At 54.1% G+C, this 15,889-nt stretch overlaps 1 protein-coding gene across 2 annotated transcripts; it reads right to left on the reverse strand.

Annotated features, from left to right (window-relative positions):
* Positions 1-4,040: 4,040 nt before the first annotated feature.
* LOC127038148 (sushi, nidogen and EGF-like domain-containing protein 1) lies at positions 4,041-12,459 on the reverse strand. Of its 2 annotated transcripts, none has more exons than XM_050930597.1 (7): positions 12,417-12,459; positions 10,977-11,076; positions 10,841-10,876; positions 7,833-7,963; positions 5,463-5,744; positions 4,896-5,033; positions 4,041-4,404 (listed from the first exon to the last, which is right to left on the reverse strand). In XM_050930597.1, exons 2-7 carry the CDS (start codon positions 11,011-11,013, stop codon positions 4,228-4,230), a joined length of 801 nt encoding a protein of 266 aa, XP_050786554.1. In that variant the 5' UTR covers positions 11,014-11,076; positions 12,417-12,459; the 3' UTR covers positions 4,041-4,227. The 2 variants fall into 2 exon arrangements, with proteins under 2 accessions (XP_050786554.1, XP_050786553.1); XM_050930596.1 differs by lacking the exon at positions 12,417-12,459 and adding an exon at positions 11,416-11,483.
* Between the last annotated feature and the right edge of the window lie 3,430 nt (positions 12,460-15,889).

Genomic DNA, 15,889 nt, shown 5'->3' on the forward strand with positions numbered 1-15,889 from the left:
AACAAATAAAAGGAAGTTCTTCTTCATGCAGCGCACAGTCAACCTGTGGAACTCCTTGCCTTAGGAGGTTGTGAAGGCTAGGACTATAACAGCGTTTAAAAGAGAACTGGATAAATTCATGGTGGTGAAGTCCATAAATGGCTATTAGACAGGATGGGTAAGGAATGGTGTCCCTAGCCTCTGTTTGTCAGAGGATGGAGATGGATGGCAGGAGAGAGATCACTTGATCATTGCCTGTTAGGTTCACTCCCTCTGGGGCACCTGGCACTGGCCACTGTTGGTAGACAGATACTGGGCTAGATGGACCTTTGGTCTGACCCGGTACAGCCGTTCTTATGCTCTTATGACAGATACACACTCCAGCCAATCAGCCGAATGTGCAGATGTTCTCTGTAATCACTGCTCTTAGCCTCTTGTTTGTAAGCTGTTGGGGAAGACAGTTACCTTGACATCTGCGGAGATGTATTTGGGGTCTGTAATAAGAATTGTGAATGGAACTATGGGAAATTTTTCAGCTAGAACCTTTTTTTTCAGTGAGAAATGCAGATTTCATGACAGCCAAACCGATTCATGTAACTTTTCCTGAATGGTTCATCTTGGGGGGAAAAAAAAAACCCTGTAATTTTTTTAAACAAAGCCTGTGGAGTGTTTTTCAGTTGGAAACAACATTTCCTTTGGAAATTTCTCTTATTTTTATTTTTTTCTCAAAAACATGAAACAATGGTCAAAATTAGAATGTTTCATTTTTTTAATAAAACCTTTTTTTGGTTGAAAACAACTTTTCCTTTAAAAAATCCCTTTAATTTTATTTTAAAAATTATTCAAGAATGTTAACTAATGGTTAACAAATGGTCGAAAGTAGAATGTTTCATTTTGACATTTTCGAAATAAAATGTTTGGATTTTTTAGTTGGAACCAATTTTCCCTTTCAGACTATCTTTAATTTTATTTAAAAAAGAACAATTCCAAAGCATTAAGAAAATGATCAAACTAAGGGCATTTAATTTGGATTTCAAAACAAAATGTTTCATTTGATCCAAACCAAAATTTTGTCTTGCTTTTTGTTTCACCAAAAATGTTCATTTTTGAGCCGACCTGAAATGAATATTATTGTCATCTTTTGGAAATTGCCAGTGAACCAGAAAAATCCATTATTTTCCCACCTCTGGTTTTGAACTGCACAGAAATGTTTCCTACAGTCGTAGATCCCCTGGTTCCCACCTCAGTGCATCTTCCCTTAGGTCAGGGAAGGGAAAGAGGTAGACATGGCTAATGGCCCCTTCCACATGCTTTACTGTCTCTGCTCCTGTCCTTTTCCCATACAAAGCATGTTGCAATGGCTTCCTGGCTTCCCATACCCCCACTACTCTCTACATGCCCTTCTAGGGTGGTACGAGGGGTGAAGCCCAAACCCTCTGACTGCCCCCATGCAGAGGAGGGCAGCACTCATCAGGACTGCCCCGAGCATGCTAGCAGTTGGAGCAAACGTTTTCCTTTACATCATGTTGCTGAATGAGGTGAGTATTGGATACTGCGGGGTCTGGTGGGCAGAGATTCATCCTCTGCATCGTACATGGAGAACACTCTGCCCCAAGCAACACAGTGCCCCCTACCAAGCCCCCCCCTTCCTGCAGCACTGCGCCCCTATCCAGCCTTCATCCTGCTCCCTGCAGCACAGCTCCCACTAGCCCCAGGCTGGGTTTGGGGGCACAGTATTAAATGTAAGGGAAGAGCACCCCCTACTGAATCCCATCCTGGTCCCTGCAGCAAGGCCCCCCTTTCACAACACAGGGGGAAGCACTCAGTCCAGGGGGTGAGTGCCCCCTCCTGGGCCCCCCCCCATTGCTCCATAAAACAGCCCGAGGCTGCTGCATTTGTGCGCTCAGAGAGTGAGCATTCGGCTCCATGGCAGGGTTCCCCAGGGGTCTCTCTCTCCCTCTCTCTGTGGCAGGGCTTGTACTCGGGGAGCATCCTCTTGCTGGTCACGCTCACCACACTGGAGATCCGGGTCAACATCTCCACCCTGCCCATGTGTGCAAGCATCTATCCTCTCCCTGAAACCCAGGAGTCCTGGCTGCCAGGCCCCCTGCTCTAACCCACGAGACCCCACTCCCCTCTCAGAGCCAGGATAGAACCCAAGAATCCTGACTTCCTCGCTCTAACCACTAGGCACCGTCCCATCTTTGGTGTATAGGATTATATATTCCTCAGATAAAAGAGAGTCTATTTTAAACAGACTCTTCGCTTTCTGGTCCTGCATGGTCAGAAAACCGCAGGCCGTTGCATCAGTTAAATCAGGCTGCAGCTTCCACCTACCCCAGTACAGGAATCCACCCTCCCTTTGCAACAAACAGCTGGGCAGAGTTTCCCTTTTCGCTTGCCACTGAAAGCTGGTGGGTGCTTTGAGCAAGCTCTGAACAGGTGTTGCTGATAGTAAGGGAGCAAGAAGGCGCAGCTCTGCAGCTTCCTGCCATGCTCGGGGGCGGGCAGCCCCCAGGAATCAGAGGAACTCAGGAGATCTGTCGTCCAGCCCCAGCAGTCTTGTAACTTCCCTGTAGAAGCTGAGCCAAGTTGCGCTACAGGCTGTTATAGCCAGAGGGGAAATGAGTTAGTGGTTAGAGTGGGGAGGGAGCTGGGAGTCAGGACTCCTGGGTTTTATACCCAGCTCTGGGAGGGCAGTGGGGTCTATAATGGGTTAGAACAGGAGGGCTTGGAGCCAGGGCTCCTGGGTTCTGTCCTCAGCTCTGGGAGGGGAGTAGGGTCTAGCAGTCAGAGCACAAGGAGGTAGGACTGGGTGTCAGAACTGCTGGGTCCCATGCCCATTCAGGGCAGTGACTAAATAGGGGCCCTGGGATTCAGGACTTCTGGGTTCTGTTCCTTGCTGTGTCACTAACTGGGTGTATGACTGAGCACCTGCAGAACAGTGCCCCCGAGCCTCGCACTGGGGCCAGCCCTGACTTCAAAGGGGGAGCGCCCCCTCCTTGAACCTTCTGACTCTCTCTCTCAGTTGTCTTTCACTGCAGTTCACTCTCCCTGCACAGTGTGATCAGATAAATGGACTCAGCGTTTGGTTAGCCAGCCTGAGTGAGCCTCTGATCCCCTTGCAAATGCCTCTGGCCTCATGACTCCCCCAGTTAGGGTGACCAGATGTCCTAATGTTCTAGGGACAGTCCTGATTTTTGGGTCTTTTTCTTATATAGGCTCCTATTACCCCCCACCCCGTCCCGATTTTTCACACTTGCTGTCTGGTCACCCTGCCCCCAATGCTTTTATCGCCACGGTACAGAAGGGAAACAGAGGCGCAGAGGGACTAAGGGGAGTCTGGAGCAGAGCCGCTCTCCCAAGCATGAGCCTAGTGCTCTAACTACTGAGCCGGCCGGGCTCTCTGCCACACCTGGCTGAGCTGTGCTGTTGCCAGCACAGCCGACAACTTTCCTTTCTCAGAAGGATGGATCCCCGGTTGGCACCAGGGCGTTTGCCGGGTTACCGAGGGGGGATGGGTGGGCCCCTGTTCATATCATCATGGCGGCTGTTTGCTACATGCCAGCAATGGTGCAGCTTCGCTGCCTAGCCGGCTTGCCAGTGAAATCAAACTGTGCCCGGGAACATGCCGGCTCTGGATTCGCTTAGCACCACACAGCCTCAGCGAGTGAGTCAGAGTTATCAAGGTGACACTTAGGCATGAAAAGCCACTGTCTGTCAGTGCTCAAAGACACTCATCTGTCTGTTCTCACACCCCCCTTTATCCATCTGTCCTCACACACACCCCTCTGTCCCCATACACACCTCTCTATGTATCTATCTGCCCCTGTACACACCCCTCTGTCTATCTATCTATCTATCCCCCCACACTCCCTCTATCTATCTAGCTAAAGATCTTTCACATTTAGACATCTGGACACTGAGCAGTTTTAATTCTTTCCACTAGGACACACACACACACACACACACACACACCCCAGGTGTCCACAGTCCTGCAGGTGACAGATACCCCAAGCCACAGTTCACAGATGATCCTTTATTGCTACACTACACTCAGGGCTGGCTGCAGGGGGTGCCCTGCCAGTCGGGGCAGAAGCCTGGATACTTCCAGCAGCTGATGTCGAGGAAGGGCCCCTCTGAGCCAGGCCTGGATTCATCTGGAGAAAGTAGGGCTGGCATGAGCAGTGAGACTGGCAGAGATCTGAGGTTTGCAAACTGGGCGCGTGACTCTTGAGCTGGTGCCACTTACAGCCAGCAGTCGTTGCTCTCAGTGGGGACCCCCGTCACTTTGAAATCATTCACCTGGAAGACCCAGCGGCCCTGAACCCCGACATTGCTTGTCTGCCCGATGTGGAGGATGGCGTCGGTGCGGGAGCCCGGGATGTTGTAGAAGTTTTTGTCATCACCGCTGTTGAAGCCAGCCTGAGGGCAGAGACATGGGGAGCAAATGTTAATGCAACAGCCCATCGCAGCACCCCCTACTGCCATGCCGGGGTGTTAGGACAGCACTGACAATGAGAGGAGTGCACCCCCTACTGAGCCCCCTACTCCCTGCAGCACAGCTCCCTCTACTGAGCCCCCGCCCCGCTCCCTGCAGCCCAGCACCTCCCGCTGAGCCCCCTACTCCCTGCAGCCCAGCACCCCCCGCTGAGCCCCTGCCCCTTTCCCTGCAGCACAGCTCTCCCTACTGAGCCCCCCCACTCCCTGCAGCACAGCTCCCCCTGCTGAGCCCCCCACCCTGCTCCCCGCAGACCAGCCCCCTGCTGAGCCCCTGCCCCGCTCCCTGCAGCCCAGCGCCCCCTGCTGAGCCCCTGCCCCGCTCCCTGCACCCAGCGCCCCCTGCTGAGCCCTTGCCCTGGCTCACGTCACCACCTCATGCCGCATTCCTGTGTGTGCTGCGTCATGGGACCTACCTGGGCGGGAGTGCCCCCTAGGCCGGTGTTGGCGTCTCCTCTACTCGCTGTGCCCGTGGTCCACTGGATTGTGCCATAGTTCAGCATGATGAAGGTGACTTTGCCGTCGTTTGCCAGCACGGCCTGGAACGTGTTCCCCTGCAGCGGAGAGGGAAGGGACCTGGGTGAATCAGTCCGGGAGGGGACTCCTGCGGGGCGGGAGGTTGTAGGAGGACAAGGCCAGGTGCCTGGGGGAGGCTGGCCCCCCACGGGGTACTCCATCCATGCTGTGCTAAGTATCGGTGCCAATGAAACCCACTGGCCAGTAGGTGGGATAGATTCATCTATGGGGAGCCCCCTAGTGGTGACTAGAGGAGCTGCACAGCTGCGGGAACCTCAGCTCCCGCGACCCTGCTAGCGAGTCCCCTGGAGAGCCCCCTAGTGGCGAACATGGACAATGCAGCCTGGGAGCAGCAGGAACCGCAGGGTCCTGTCCGGGTCCAGCAGCCCCGCTAGCCAGTCTCCCTCCCTGTCTCTCCCCTGCCCCTAGGGGCTCGGCGGGGGCCTTGGGGAACAGGCGCCACGTACCTTCTGGGAGGTGGAGCCGTAGTAGGCCACATGGTCCCAGGTGGCCACGAAGGCCCACGTGGCGGTGAAGGGGATCTCTGGGAAGTACTGGTTGATGTCTCTGGTGAGACGGCGCAGCAGCTCGGGGTCCCGGGTCTCCCGGTAGTAGACGTCCCCACCCAGGATGTTGTTCACATCACCCCAGTAGGGGGCCACAAAGGGTCGGCCATCAGCCAAGGGGAAGGGGTCGGGGGTGTACTGGGAGACGGACACGCCGAAGGACACCACGCCATTGTTGTTCACCTGTGGGGGTGGGGAGCAGAGTGGTGGATGTGGGAACACAGCAGGGCATGGCTAACCCCCTTCTTGCAGCACAGCACCCCCTACTGAGCCCCCACACTGCTCCCCACAGCACAGCACCCCCTACTGAGTCCCCCCTGCTCCCCACAGCACAGCACCCCCTACTGAGCCCCCCCTGCTCCCCACAGCACAGTGCCCCCTACGGAGCCCCCACCCTGCTCCCCGCAGCACAGCACCCCCTACTGAGTCCCCGGTCCCGCTCTCTGCAGTATGGTGTCCCCTGATGAGCCCCCTGTCCCAGTCCCACAACACGGTGCCCCCTGCTGAGGCTCGCGCCCACCTCCAATGCCCAGTGGGATGTGAGGCCCCTCGGCTGGTGATGGGGGGCACAGACACAGAGATCCATAGAGTCTAAGGCCAGGTCGGTCCATTCTGCCCACCTGCTTTGGCCTCCTGCCTAACCTCGGTCTCAGAACCTCCCCTGGGGACCCCAGCCTCCAGCCCAGATCTGTGGGTCGAACTAGAGTGCAGCTTTCAGAGGGAGATGTCCCAATTCCATGGAAACTCCGAAAGATGGAGATCCCTCCCCGCCACCAGGGCAAGGGTTGGTTCCCCTCCCTAGCACAAAGTCAGCCCTTGTGTCTAGCCTGGATTTGTCCAGCTTCACCTCCCAGCCGTCGGCTCTCACTCTGCCTGGTCTGCTGGGTTCAGGAGCTCTCTGCACTGAGCAAGGTCCTCCCCAGGGCGGCACTGATAGGCTGGGATCAAATTCCCTCTTGGCCTTCTGCCGAGAAACTGAGCAGAGCCAGCAACTTATGGCTGGCTGTCTAAATACTGTTGGTACAATAGATAAACAGACAGACGGTGTATATGGGGATAGATAGATAAGGCAGAAAATTACACCCTGAGCCCTAGGAATTGCGTACGGGTGGGTACTTACATTGACAGGGTTATGCCTAAGCCAATGGTTCTCAAGCTTTTGTACTGGTGACCCCTTTCACACAGCAAGCCTCGAATGCAACCTCCAACATACATTAAAAACACTTTTTTGTATATTTAACACCATTATAAACGCTGGAGGCAAAGCGGGATTTGGGGTGGAGGCTGACAGCTCATGACCCCTGTGACAAAGTTCCTCCTCTACCTTGGTGGGTCCTGTGCTTATTGGCAGATTTGCTCACCTCAGTGATCTCCCCCACAGTCTGGATCAACTCCTCCTGTCTGATCAGGAGTTGGGAGGTTTGGGGGGAACCCGGGCCAGCCCTCTACTCCGGGTTCCAGCCCAGGGCCCTGTGGATTGCAGCTGTCCAGAGTGCCTCCTGTAACAGCTGCATGACAGTTACAACTCCCTGGGCTACTTCCCCATGGCCTCCTCCAAAAACCTTCTTTATCCTCACCACAGGACCTTCCTCCTGGTGTCTGATAACACTTGTACTCCTTAGTCCTCCAGCAGCACACCTACTCACTCTCAGCTCCTGGTGCCTCTTGCTCCCAGCTCCTCACACACACTTCCTCTCCTCTAGCTCCTCCCTCCCTGACTCCTTTTTAAACCCAGGGGCCCTGATTAGCCTGCCTTGATTGGCTGCAGGTGTTCTAATCAGCCTGTCTGCCTTAATTGGTTCTAGCAGGTTCCTGATTACTCCAGTGCAGCCCCTGCTCTGGTCACTCAAGGAACAGAAAACTACTCATCCAGTGACTAGTATATTTGCCCTCTACCAGACTCCTGTACCACACTGGCCTGGGTCTGTCACACCCCCCATGTAATAACCTTGTGACCCCCTGAGGGGTCCCGAACCCCAGTTTGAGAACCCCTGGCCTAAGCCCTAGGAACAGGGTAAGAGTGGGTGCCCTAGAGTGTAAGGTTACGCCTGAGCCCACAGAAGGGTAAGGGTGGGTACCTAAATTAAGAGGGTTGTGCCTTGAGCCCTAGGAATTAGGTAGAGGTGGGTGCCCTAGAGTGTGTATGTGAGAGAGAATTTTGTGTGGGAAACAGCATGGATCGATAGCTAGCCCTGTGTGGCACCCTATGGCTGGCTGCCTGTGAGCCGTGTGCCTTGTGGTTGGCGGTGGGATCGGCCCTGCTGTACGTACATAGAGGGAACGGTGCTCCTTGCCGTAGAAGGTGAAGGTCATGGAGATGGGGATCTCCGATGATGCCCCATCATCAGCTTTGGGGTTCTGCTGGTCGCCTTGGGCTGGTCCATAGGGATACAACGGGGAGTCTGGGGTGGGGAAAACGTGCCTTGTGAGAGCCCGGAGCACCTCCTCCCTGTTGGGTCACATTGGCCCCTGGAGAGCCACCTCCCACCTCATCCCCAGCCTGATGTCCTTTGGGATCAGCAGTGCCCCTATGTGGTGTCAGGAGCTGCTTTGGGAGAGGTCCCCATTGGCCTTTGTATTCAAGAGCCATGCTGAAACAAACCAAGTCCCCCCAATCCTCACCCTGATCCTCCCCATCCATAACATAGACCTCCACCCCGATTCTCCACCCCACCCCTAATACAGGCCCGTACCTTGATCTTCCCCCCTCACTCCATCTCTAACATAGCCCCTGATCCAATCCCCACCCTGATTCTCCAACCAGCACTAATACAGGTCCCTACCCCAATCCCCACACCAATACATCCCCCCACCTTGATACTCCAACCACCCCTAATACAGGCCCCTACCCTGACCAGTTTTGGGCCCCACACTATGAGAAGGATCTGGAAAAATTGGAAAGAGTCGAGCGGAGGGCAACAAAAATGATCAGGGGGCTGGAGCACATGACTTATGAGGAGAGGCTGAGGGAACTGGGATTGTTTAGTCTGCAGAAGAGAAGACTGAGGGGGGATTTGATAGCTGCTTTCAACTACCTGAAAAGGGGTTCCAGAGAGGATGGAGCTCCGCTGTTCTCAGTGGTGTCAGAAGACAGAACAAGGAGTAATGGTGTCAAGTTGCAGAGGAGGAGGTTTAGGTTGGGTATTTGGAAAAACTTTTTCACTAGGAGGGTGGTGAAGCAATGGGTTACCCAGGGAGGTGGTGGAATTTCCATCCTTAGAGATTTTTAAGATCAGGCTTGACAAAGCCCTGGCTGGGATGATTTGGTTGGGGATTGGTCCTGCTTTGAGCAGGGGATTGGACTAGATACCTCCTGAGATCCCTTCCAACCCTGAGATTCTATGATTCTATGATCTTCCCTCCTCACTCCATCCCTAACATAGTCCCTGATCCGATCCCCACCCCGATTCAACCACCCCTAATACAGGCCTCTACCCCAATCCCCACCCCAACACAACCCAGCCCTGATTCTCCACCCCCACCCCTTATACAAGCCCCTACCCTGAACTCCATGCCACCTTGATTTCACACACCTAACATCCCCCTACCCCAATTCTCCACCCCACCCCTAATACAACCCCCTACCTTGATCCTCACCTAGGGTTGCCAACTTTACAATTGCACAAAATGGAACACCCTTGCCCCGTCCCCCACCCTGCCCATCTTCTCTGAGGCCCTGTCCCTTCTCATAGGCCCCGCTCCCACTCACTCTCTCCCCCCTACCTCCGTCGCTCGCTCTCCCCTACCCCCATTCATTTTCACTGGTCTGGGGAAGGGGTTTGGGTTGTGGGCTCCAGCCAGGTAGCGCTTACCTCAGGTGGCTCCCGGTTGGTAGCACAATGAGGTGGGAGAGGTGAGGGCTTCAGCTGGGGGTGCAGGCTTCAGGCTGGGGCCAGAATTGAGGGGTTCAGGGTCTGGGAGGGGGCTCCAGACTGGGGCAGAGGGTTGAAGTGTGGGACAATGTGAGGGCTCTGGCTGGGGGTGTGGACTCTGGGGTGAGAATGGGTATGAGGGGTTTGGGGTGCAGGAAGGGGCTCTGGGCTGGGGTATGGGGTTGGGATGCAAGAGGCAGTTTGGGGTGTGGGCTCCGGCTGGGCGACACTTACCTTAGGCGGCTCCTGGTCGATGACACAGCGGGGCTAAGACAGGCTCCCTGCTGCTCCCGGAAGCAGCTGGCATGTCCCCACCTCCGGCTCCTAGTCATAAGTGTGGCCAGGTGGCTCTGTGTGGTGCACACTGCCTATGCCCGCAGACACCGCCCCCACAGCTCCCATTGGCCACAGTTCACAGCCAATGGGAGCTGCGGAGCCAGTGCTGAGGGGCAGCACATGGAACTTCCCTGATTGCCTCTGCACCGAGGGGCTGGACTTGCTGGCTGCTTCCAGGGAGCTGCGCAGAGCCAGGGCAGACAGGGAGCCTGCCTTAGCCCCACTGCGCCGTCGACCGGACTTTTAACGGCCTGGTCAGCAGCGCTGACGAGAGCCGCCAGGGTCCTTCGGGTCAAAAATCAGATACCTGGCAACCCTACCTTTCCGTCCCCATCCCTAACGTACCCCCCGACTTGAATCCCACCCCCATTCTCTAACCTTGTCTAATACAGACCCCTATCCCAATCCTCACCCTGAACCTCCCCATCCTTAGCATAGCCCCCCACCCAATTCCCACCCTAATTCTCCACCCACCCCAATCCCTACCCCTAACACAGCCCCCCTCCCTGATTCTCCACCCTCTGCTAACATAGTCCCCCACTCTGATTCTCCACCCCCACCCCAATACAGGCCCATACCCCCATCCTCACCCCTCCCTCCCCATCCTTAACATAACCACACTCTGATTCTCCACCCTCACCCCTAATACAGGCCCATACCCCAATCCCCACCCCAACACAGCGCCCCACTCTGATGCTCCTCCCCAATCCCAAAACAGGCCCCTACTCCAATCCTCACCCCTCACTCCTCATCCCTAACATAGCCCCCATCCAATCCCCATGCTGATTCTCTATCCCAGCCCTAATACAGGCCACTATCTCAATCCTCACCCCTCTCTCCTCATCCCTAACATAGCCCCCAATTCAATTCCTACCCTGATTCTTCACCCACACCTCTAATACAGGCCCCTACCCTGATCCCCACATCACCCATAATACAGCCCCCGCTGATTTCCCACCCCTAACACGCCCTACCCCGATTCTCCACCCCCATTTCTAATACAGGCTCCACTTCCCACCCTGGTCCCAACCTCATCCCTAATATTGGCCCCCCATTCCAATCCGTTCTTACCTTCTGCAATCTTCACAGGGGCTGGGAGCACCAACCCTAGACGAGGGAGAGAACAGACTGTCAGCCCTAGAGCACAGTGACACCAGCCCCCACACCAGCCCCTCCAGACCCAGTGGTGAACCTGGGCTCCACTCATGCAGCAGCAGCAGCAGGAAAGTGATGGGGGTTTTCATCTCAGCCAATCCCTTCGATTGGGAGCCGCCGGGTTGGGATGTGCGAGTGAAACAGCAGCTGGACTGCGGAGTTCAGGAGAGGGAGTTAGAGTGAGGGAAGTTAGGGTAGTTAGCTAGTGAATCAACAGGATCTAGTGACCTCTTTCCCCCCATACACACCCCACTCTCTATGTCTGTACAACATCTATCATCTATCCCCATACACCCCCTCTATCCATCTATCTACCTATCTATCCTCATACACCCCCTCTATCTATCTATCTATCTATCCCCCCACACTCTCTATCTATCTACCTGTCTATCCCAACACACCCCATCTATCTATCCACATATACCCCATCTATCTATCTATCCCTATACACAACCATCTCTCTATCTCTTCCACCGCACAAGGGTTGTCACCTGTCCAGGATTTCTCAGGATCACTCCTTTTTTGCTGTGGCTGTCTTGGGAAGTTTATAAGGATGCTCAGCAGATACGGCCAGATGGCCAGTTTTATGGGCTCAGGACTGTCCCGGATGTCCCATTCTTTTCCTACCTACAAGATGGTAACCTTATCCCCCACACCCATCCCTCTATCAGTCACCCCACCCCATCCACAGGCATCTAAGCCAGCTTCTGTAAATATTAGTCAATTCATTTCTCACCTCGGTTGGTTGGCAGTGTCCACAGTCAGCACAAAGATGGGCAGGAACTGGCTTGTAGTTACACAGGTACAGAAGGAAATAACCTTTGAATTCCAACCCCCTGCTGCAATCCACTAAACCCCATTCCCATCCAAGACCTAGGGAGAGAATCCAGGAGTCCTGACTCCAGCCCCTCCTGCTTTAAACCACTAGACCCAATCTGCTCCCAGAGCTGGGGATTGAACCCAGGAATCCTGACTCCCAGACCCCACTCTGCAAGCCTTTCTATGGAAATACTAATAAATAATTTCATTCATTAGTGGGTGCCCAGAAATCTGGGTAGGTGAGCGTTTTTGGGTGAGTGCACATGTGGCTGCTCCTCTGTGGTGTCTCTCAAACCTTCTAGAGCGTCATGGTCAAGGTGCTTAATTTGGACTCTGGAGAGTTGTGGTCTAATCCCAGCGGTCCCACCAACTCCCTGTGTGACCATAGTCATGTCATTTAGCCTCTTGTGCCTCAGTTTCCACGTATGAGAAGTAATAGTCTTCTAGATTAGGATTAGGGTGTAGATTAGGAGGGGTGTTTGTCTCTTACTGTGTGTCTGTGCAGCACCAGGCACAACAGGACCCTAATCTTGGTCAGGGTCTGTGCAGCGCCTGGCACAAGAGGGGGCCTGATCTCAGTCGGGGTCACAATGGGTTGCCCTTGATCTGGGCAATGGCTGGTACAATTTTGCCCTGATCTCTCACAGATCCTACTGAAATATAATGCACTCACCGGCTTGGTCCGATCCGTTCAGTGTCTCTGACTTGCCCCAAATGAAACTCTCCAGCCAACTGTTTCTCTTTATTTCAGCTGGAACTGCGCTGGGAAACAGGAGTGCCCTCCTCCCCTGATCTGTCCCTCCCATCCCGTGTGGGTTTGTTTGGCCAAATGAGAGACTCCAGTGGAGGAACAAGGAAGCCCAGTGATATTGTGAAGGTGCGACTGAATCAGAATTAAGGAGACCCCCCTGCCACCCACCTCTTCTGGCCAAGGTCCTGGCCCTGCTCACTGCTCTCAGGCCCCCTGAGGCCACAGCCAGGGTAGGCAGGCAGGGCCAGATTTCCAATTAAGTCCTGGGTGTGACGTTGCACTCTAAGCAGCAGTTCTACAGAAAAGGACCTGGGGATTATAGTGGATGAGAAGCTGGATATGAGTCAACAGTGTGCCCTTGTTGCCAAGAAGGCCAATGGCATATTGGGTTGCATTAGTAGGAGCATTGCCAGCAGATGGAAGGAAGTAATTATTCCCCTCTACTCGACACTGGTGAGGCAACACCTGGAGTATTGCATCCAGTTTTGGTCCCCCCACAGAAGGGGACAAATTGGAGAAAGTCCAGCAGAGGACATTGAAAATTATTAGGGGGCTGGGGCACGTGATTTACGAGGAGAAGGTAAAGGAACTGGGGTTATTTAGTTTGCAGAAGAGAAGAGTGGGGGAGGGGGAACAGAGATTTGATAGCAGCCTTCAACTACCTGAAGGGGGGTTCCAAAGAGGATGGAGCTTGGCTGTTCTCAGTGGTGGCAGATGACAGAACAATAAGCAATGGTCTCAAGTTGCAGCTGGATATTAGGAAACACTATTTCCCTAGGAGGGTGGTGAAGCACTGGAATGGGTTCCCTAGGGAGGTGCTGGAATCTTCTTCCTTAGAAGTTTTTAAGGTCAGGCTTGAGAAAGCCCTGGCTGGGATGATTTAGTTGGTGTTGGTCCTGCTTTGATCAGGGGATTGGACTAGATGACCTCCTGAGGTCTCTTCCAACCCTAATATTCTATGATATATTTATGGAAATATGGAAATATGCTTATGAGTGTAAATATGACATAACTGATATATGCTTTGTGCTAGAGATGCCATGTAACATATCTCTGCAAAGGTTATGAACTACTAAATATATTCATCCTATCTGTAAGCATGTAGCATTTTTATATCAAAAGTTACGAGCGTTGGCTCTATGTTTGTATTTGAAGTGTTTGCTGTAGGAAACACATAAGGGAGATTTGACCAACATACTGTGAAGGGAGGATTCAACTACTGGGAGAACTTAACTAACAATGGACCTTGAGAACCACCAATCCACAGCTGAGCTTTCCTGGGAACATTCAAACTAACATGTAAACAATGGCACTGGCCTGCAAAAAGCTGAATCATTCATGGACATGTGACTTGCCCAGGTGGCTACAAACTCCATCTTGTTGCTGTGATTTTGCACAGAAGAACAAAGGGGTTTCTGCCCAAAAGAGAAAGAATATAAAAGGCCCGGGAAGCATCTCCATTTTGTCTTCAGCTGACTTAAGAGATGCCTGAAAGAAACTGGAACAAAGGACAGTAACGACGGGGGTGTGAGCGATTGCTGCACCCAGGCCATAAACAACAATGTTGGTCAGAAAAGGATTATTCTTGAGATAACATCTAGGGTGCGAAGTTAGTATTTGTAACTAGGACAGGGGTCGGCAGCCTTTCAGAAGTGGTGTGCTGAGTCTTCGTTTATTCACTCTAGTTTAAGGTTTCGTGTGCTGGTAATACATTTTAACATTTTTAGAAGGTCTCTCTCTCTATACGTCTAAACTGTTGTTGTATGTAAAGTAAACTAGTTTTGTAAAATGTTTAAGAAGCTTCATTTAAAATTTAATTAAAATGCAGATCTTATCAGTTTAGTGCACAGCCCCCCCGTGAGCCCTCCCCTCCCCACCCCACCCTGGAGGCCCCCTCCCCGAGTCCACTCACTGGCTTTGCTGGGCTTGGGCCACTGCAGCAGCTTGGCAGGGAGCAGCCACCTTCCGCAAGCACCAGGGAGCCAGAGGGTCCCACTTGTGGCAGCAGCGAACCCCAGCCATAGAGGAGCCGGCGTGATGCAGGGGGGCAGCAGCCCTGCAAAAGCGGAAGTGGTACCACTCGCGGGGAGCAGCTGTGCCCCCCCACACCCATCCTGCCCAGGCTGTCCCTGGGGGTGCCTGTAGGCTGAAGTGGATGTATGCGAGCGCCAGCCCCCATGCACCCCCTGGCTCCCCACTCGCCTGGGGTTACCATATTTCAACAATCAAAAAAGAGGGAAGAGACCTGCCCTAGCCCCCATCCACTCCTTCTCACTTCCCATCCCGATTGACCCGGTCAGAACCCTCAACCCGTCCCTGCTCCTTGACCCCTGACTGCCCCCTCCTGGAACCCCTGCCCCTAACTGCCCCCCAGAACCCCAGCCCCCTACCTAAGCCTCCCTGCTCCTTGTCCCCTGACTGCCCCCTCCTGAGACCCTCCCACCCTAACTGCCCCCCTAAGACCCTACCCCCTACCTGTCCCCTGACTGCCCTAACCCTTATGAACACCCCTGCCCCTAGACAGACCCTTGGGGACTCCCACGCCCCATACAACCACTCCCCACCCCCTAACAGGACTCCCAGAACTCCCAACCCATCCAACCCTCCCCCTGCTCCCTGACTGCCCCCGGGACTCCACGTGGAGCGCTGAGGCAGCGGGACCGGGGGAGCCGTGGGAGGGGCAGCGGCGGCGGCTTACACTTCCGGGAGTCGCAGAACCCAAGTGTGGTGAGGGGGCAGCTGGGGGCATGCCTGCCCCGACTGCGGCCCAGTGCCTCCCCCGGGGAGGGGGCTCCTGCAGTGGATGCATGTGGGCGGCGTGTCTCATGCAACCCTGGCTCCCCACCTCGCCGCACTCGGGCTCTGCAGCTCCCGGGAGGATGAGCTGCCACCGCCACCCCTCCCACAGCAGGCTCAGGGCCCTGTGCCCCAATGGCTCACACTCCCGAGAGCCGCAGAACCTGAGCGCGGTGAGGGGGCAGCCAGGGGGTGCACCTGCTCCAGTCTGGGGTCCTGGCTGCCGGCCCCGCTTCACTCAGCCGGCCGCGCACGCTGAGCGGGGCCAGCAGCTGGGACCCCGGCTGATAGCTGCGTGTCAGGCAAAATCGGCTTAGGTGCCAAAGGTGGCACATGTGCTGTAGGTTGCCAACCCCTGAACTAGATCCTTAGTGTATTAAGTTAGCCTTGCGTGTTTTGTTTTATTTTGCCTGGTAACTTACTTTCTTCTCTCTGTTATTACTCGAAACTACTTAAATCCTACTTTTTATACTTAATACAATCATTTTTGCTTATTAATTAATCCAGAGTAAGTAATTAATACCTGGGGGAGCAAACAACTGTGCATATCTCTCTATCAGTGTTATAAAGGGTGGACAATTTATGAGTTTACCCTGTAT

The sequence above is a fragment of the Gopherus flavomarginatus genome, chromosome 20 (genome assembly GCF_025201925.1).
Source record: "Gopherus flavomarginatus isolate rGopFla2 chromosome 20, rGopFla2.mat.asm, whole genome shotgun sequence".
Taxonomy (NCBI): Eukaryota; Metazoa; Chordata; order Testudines; family Testudinidae; genus Gopherus; species Gopherus flavomarginatus.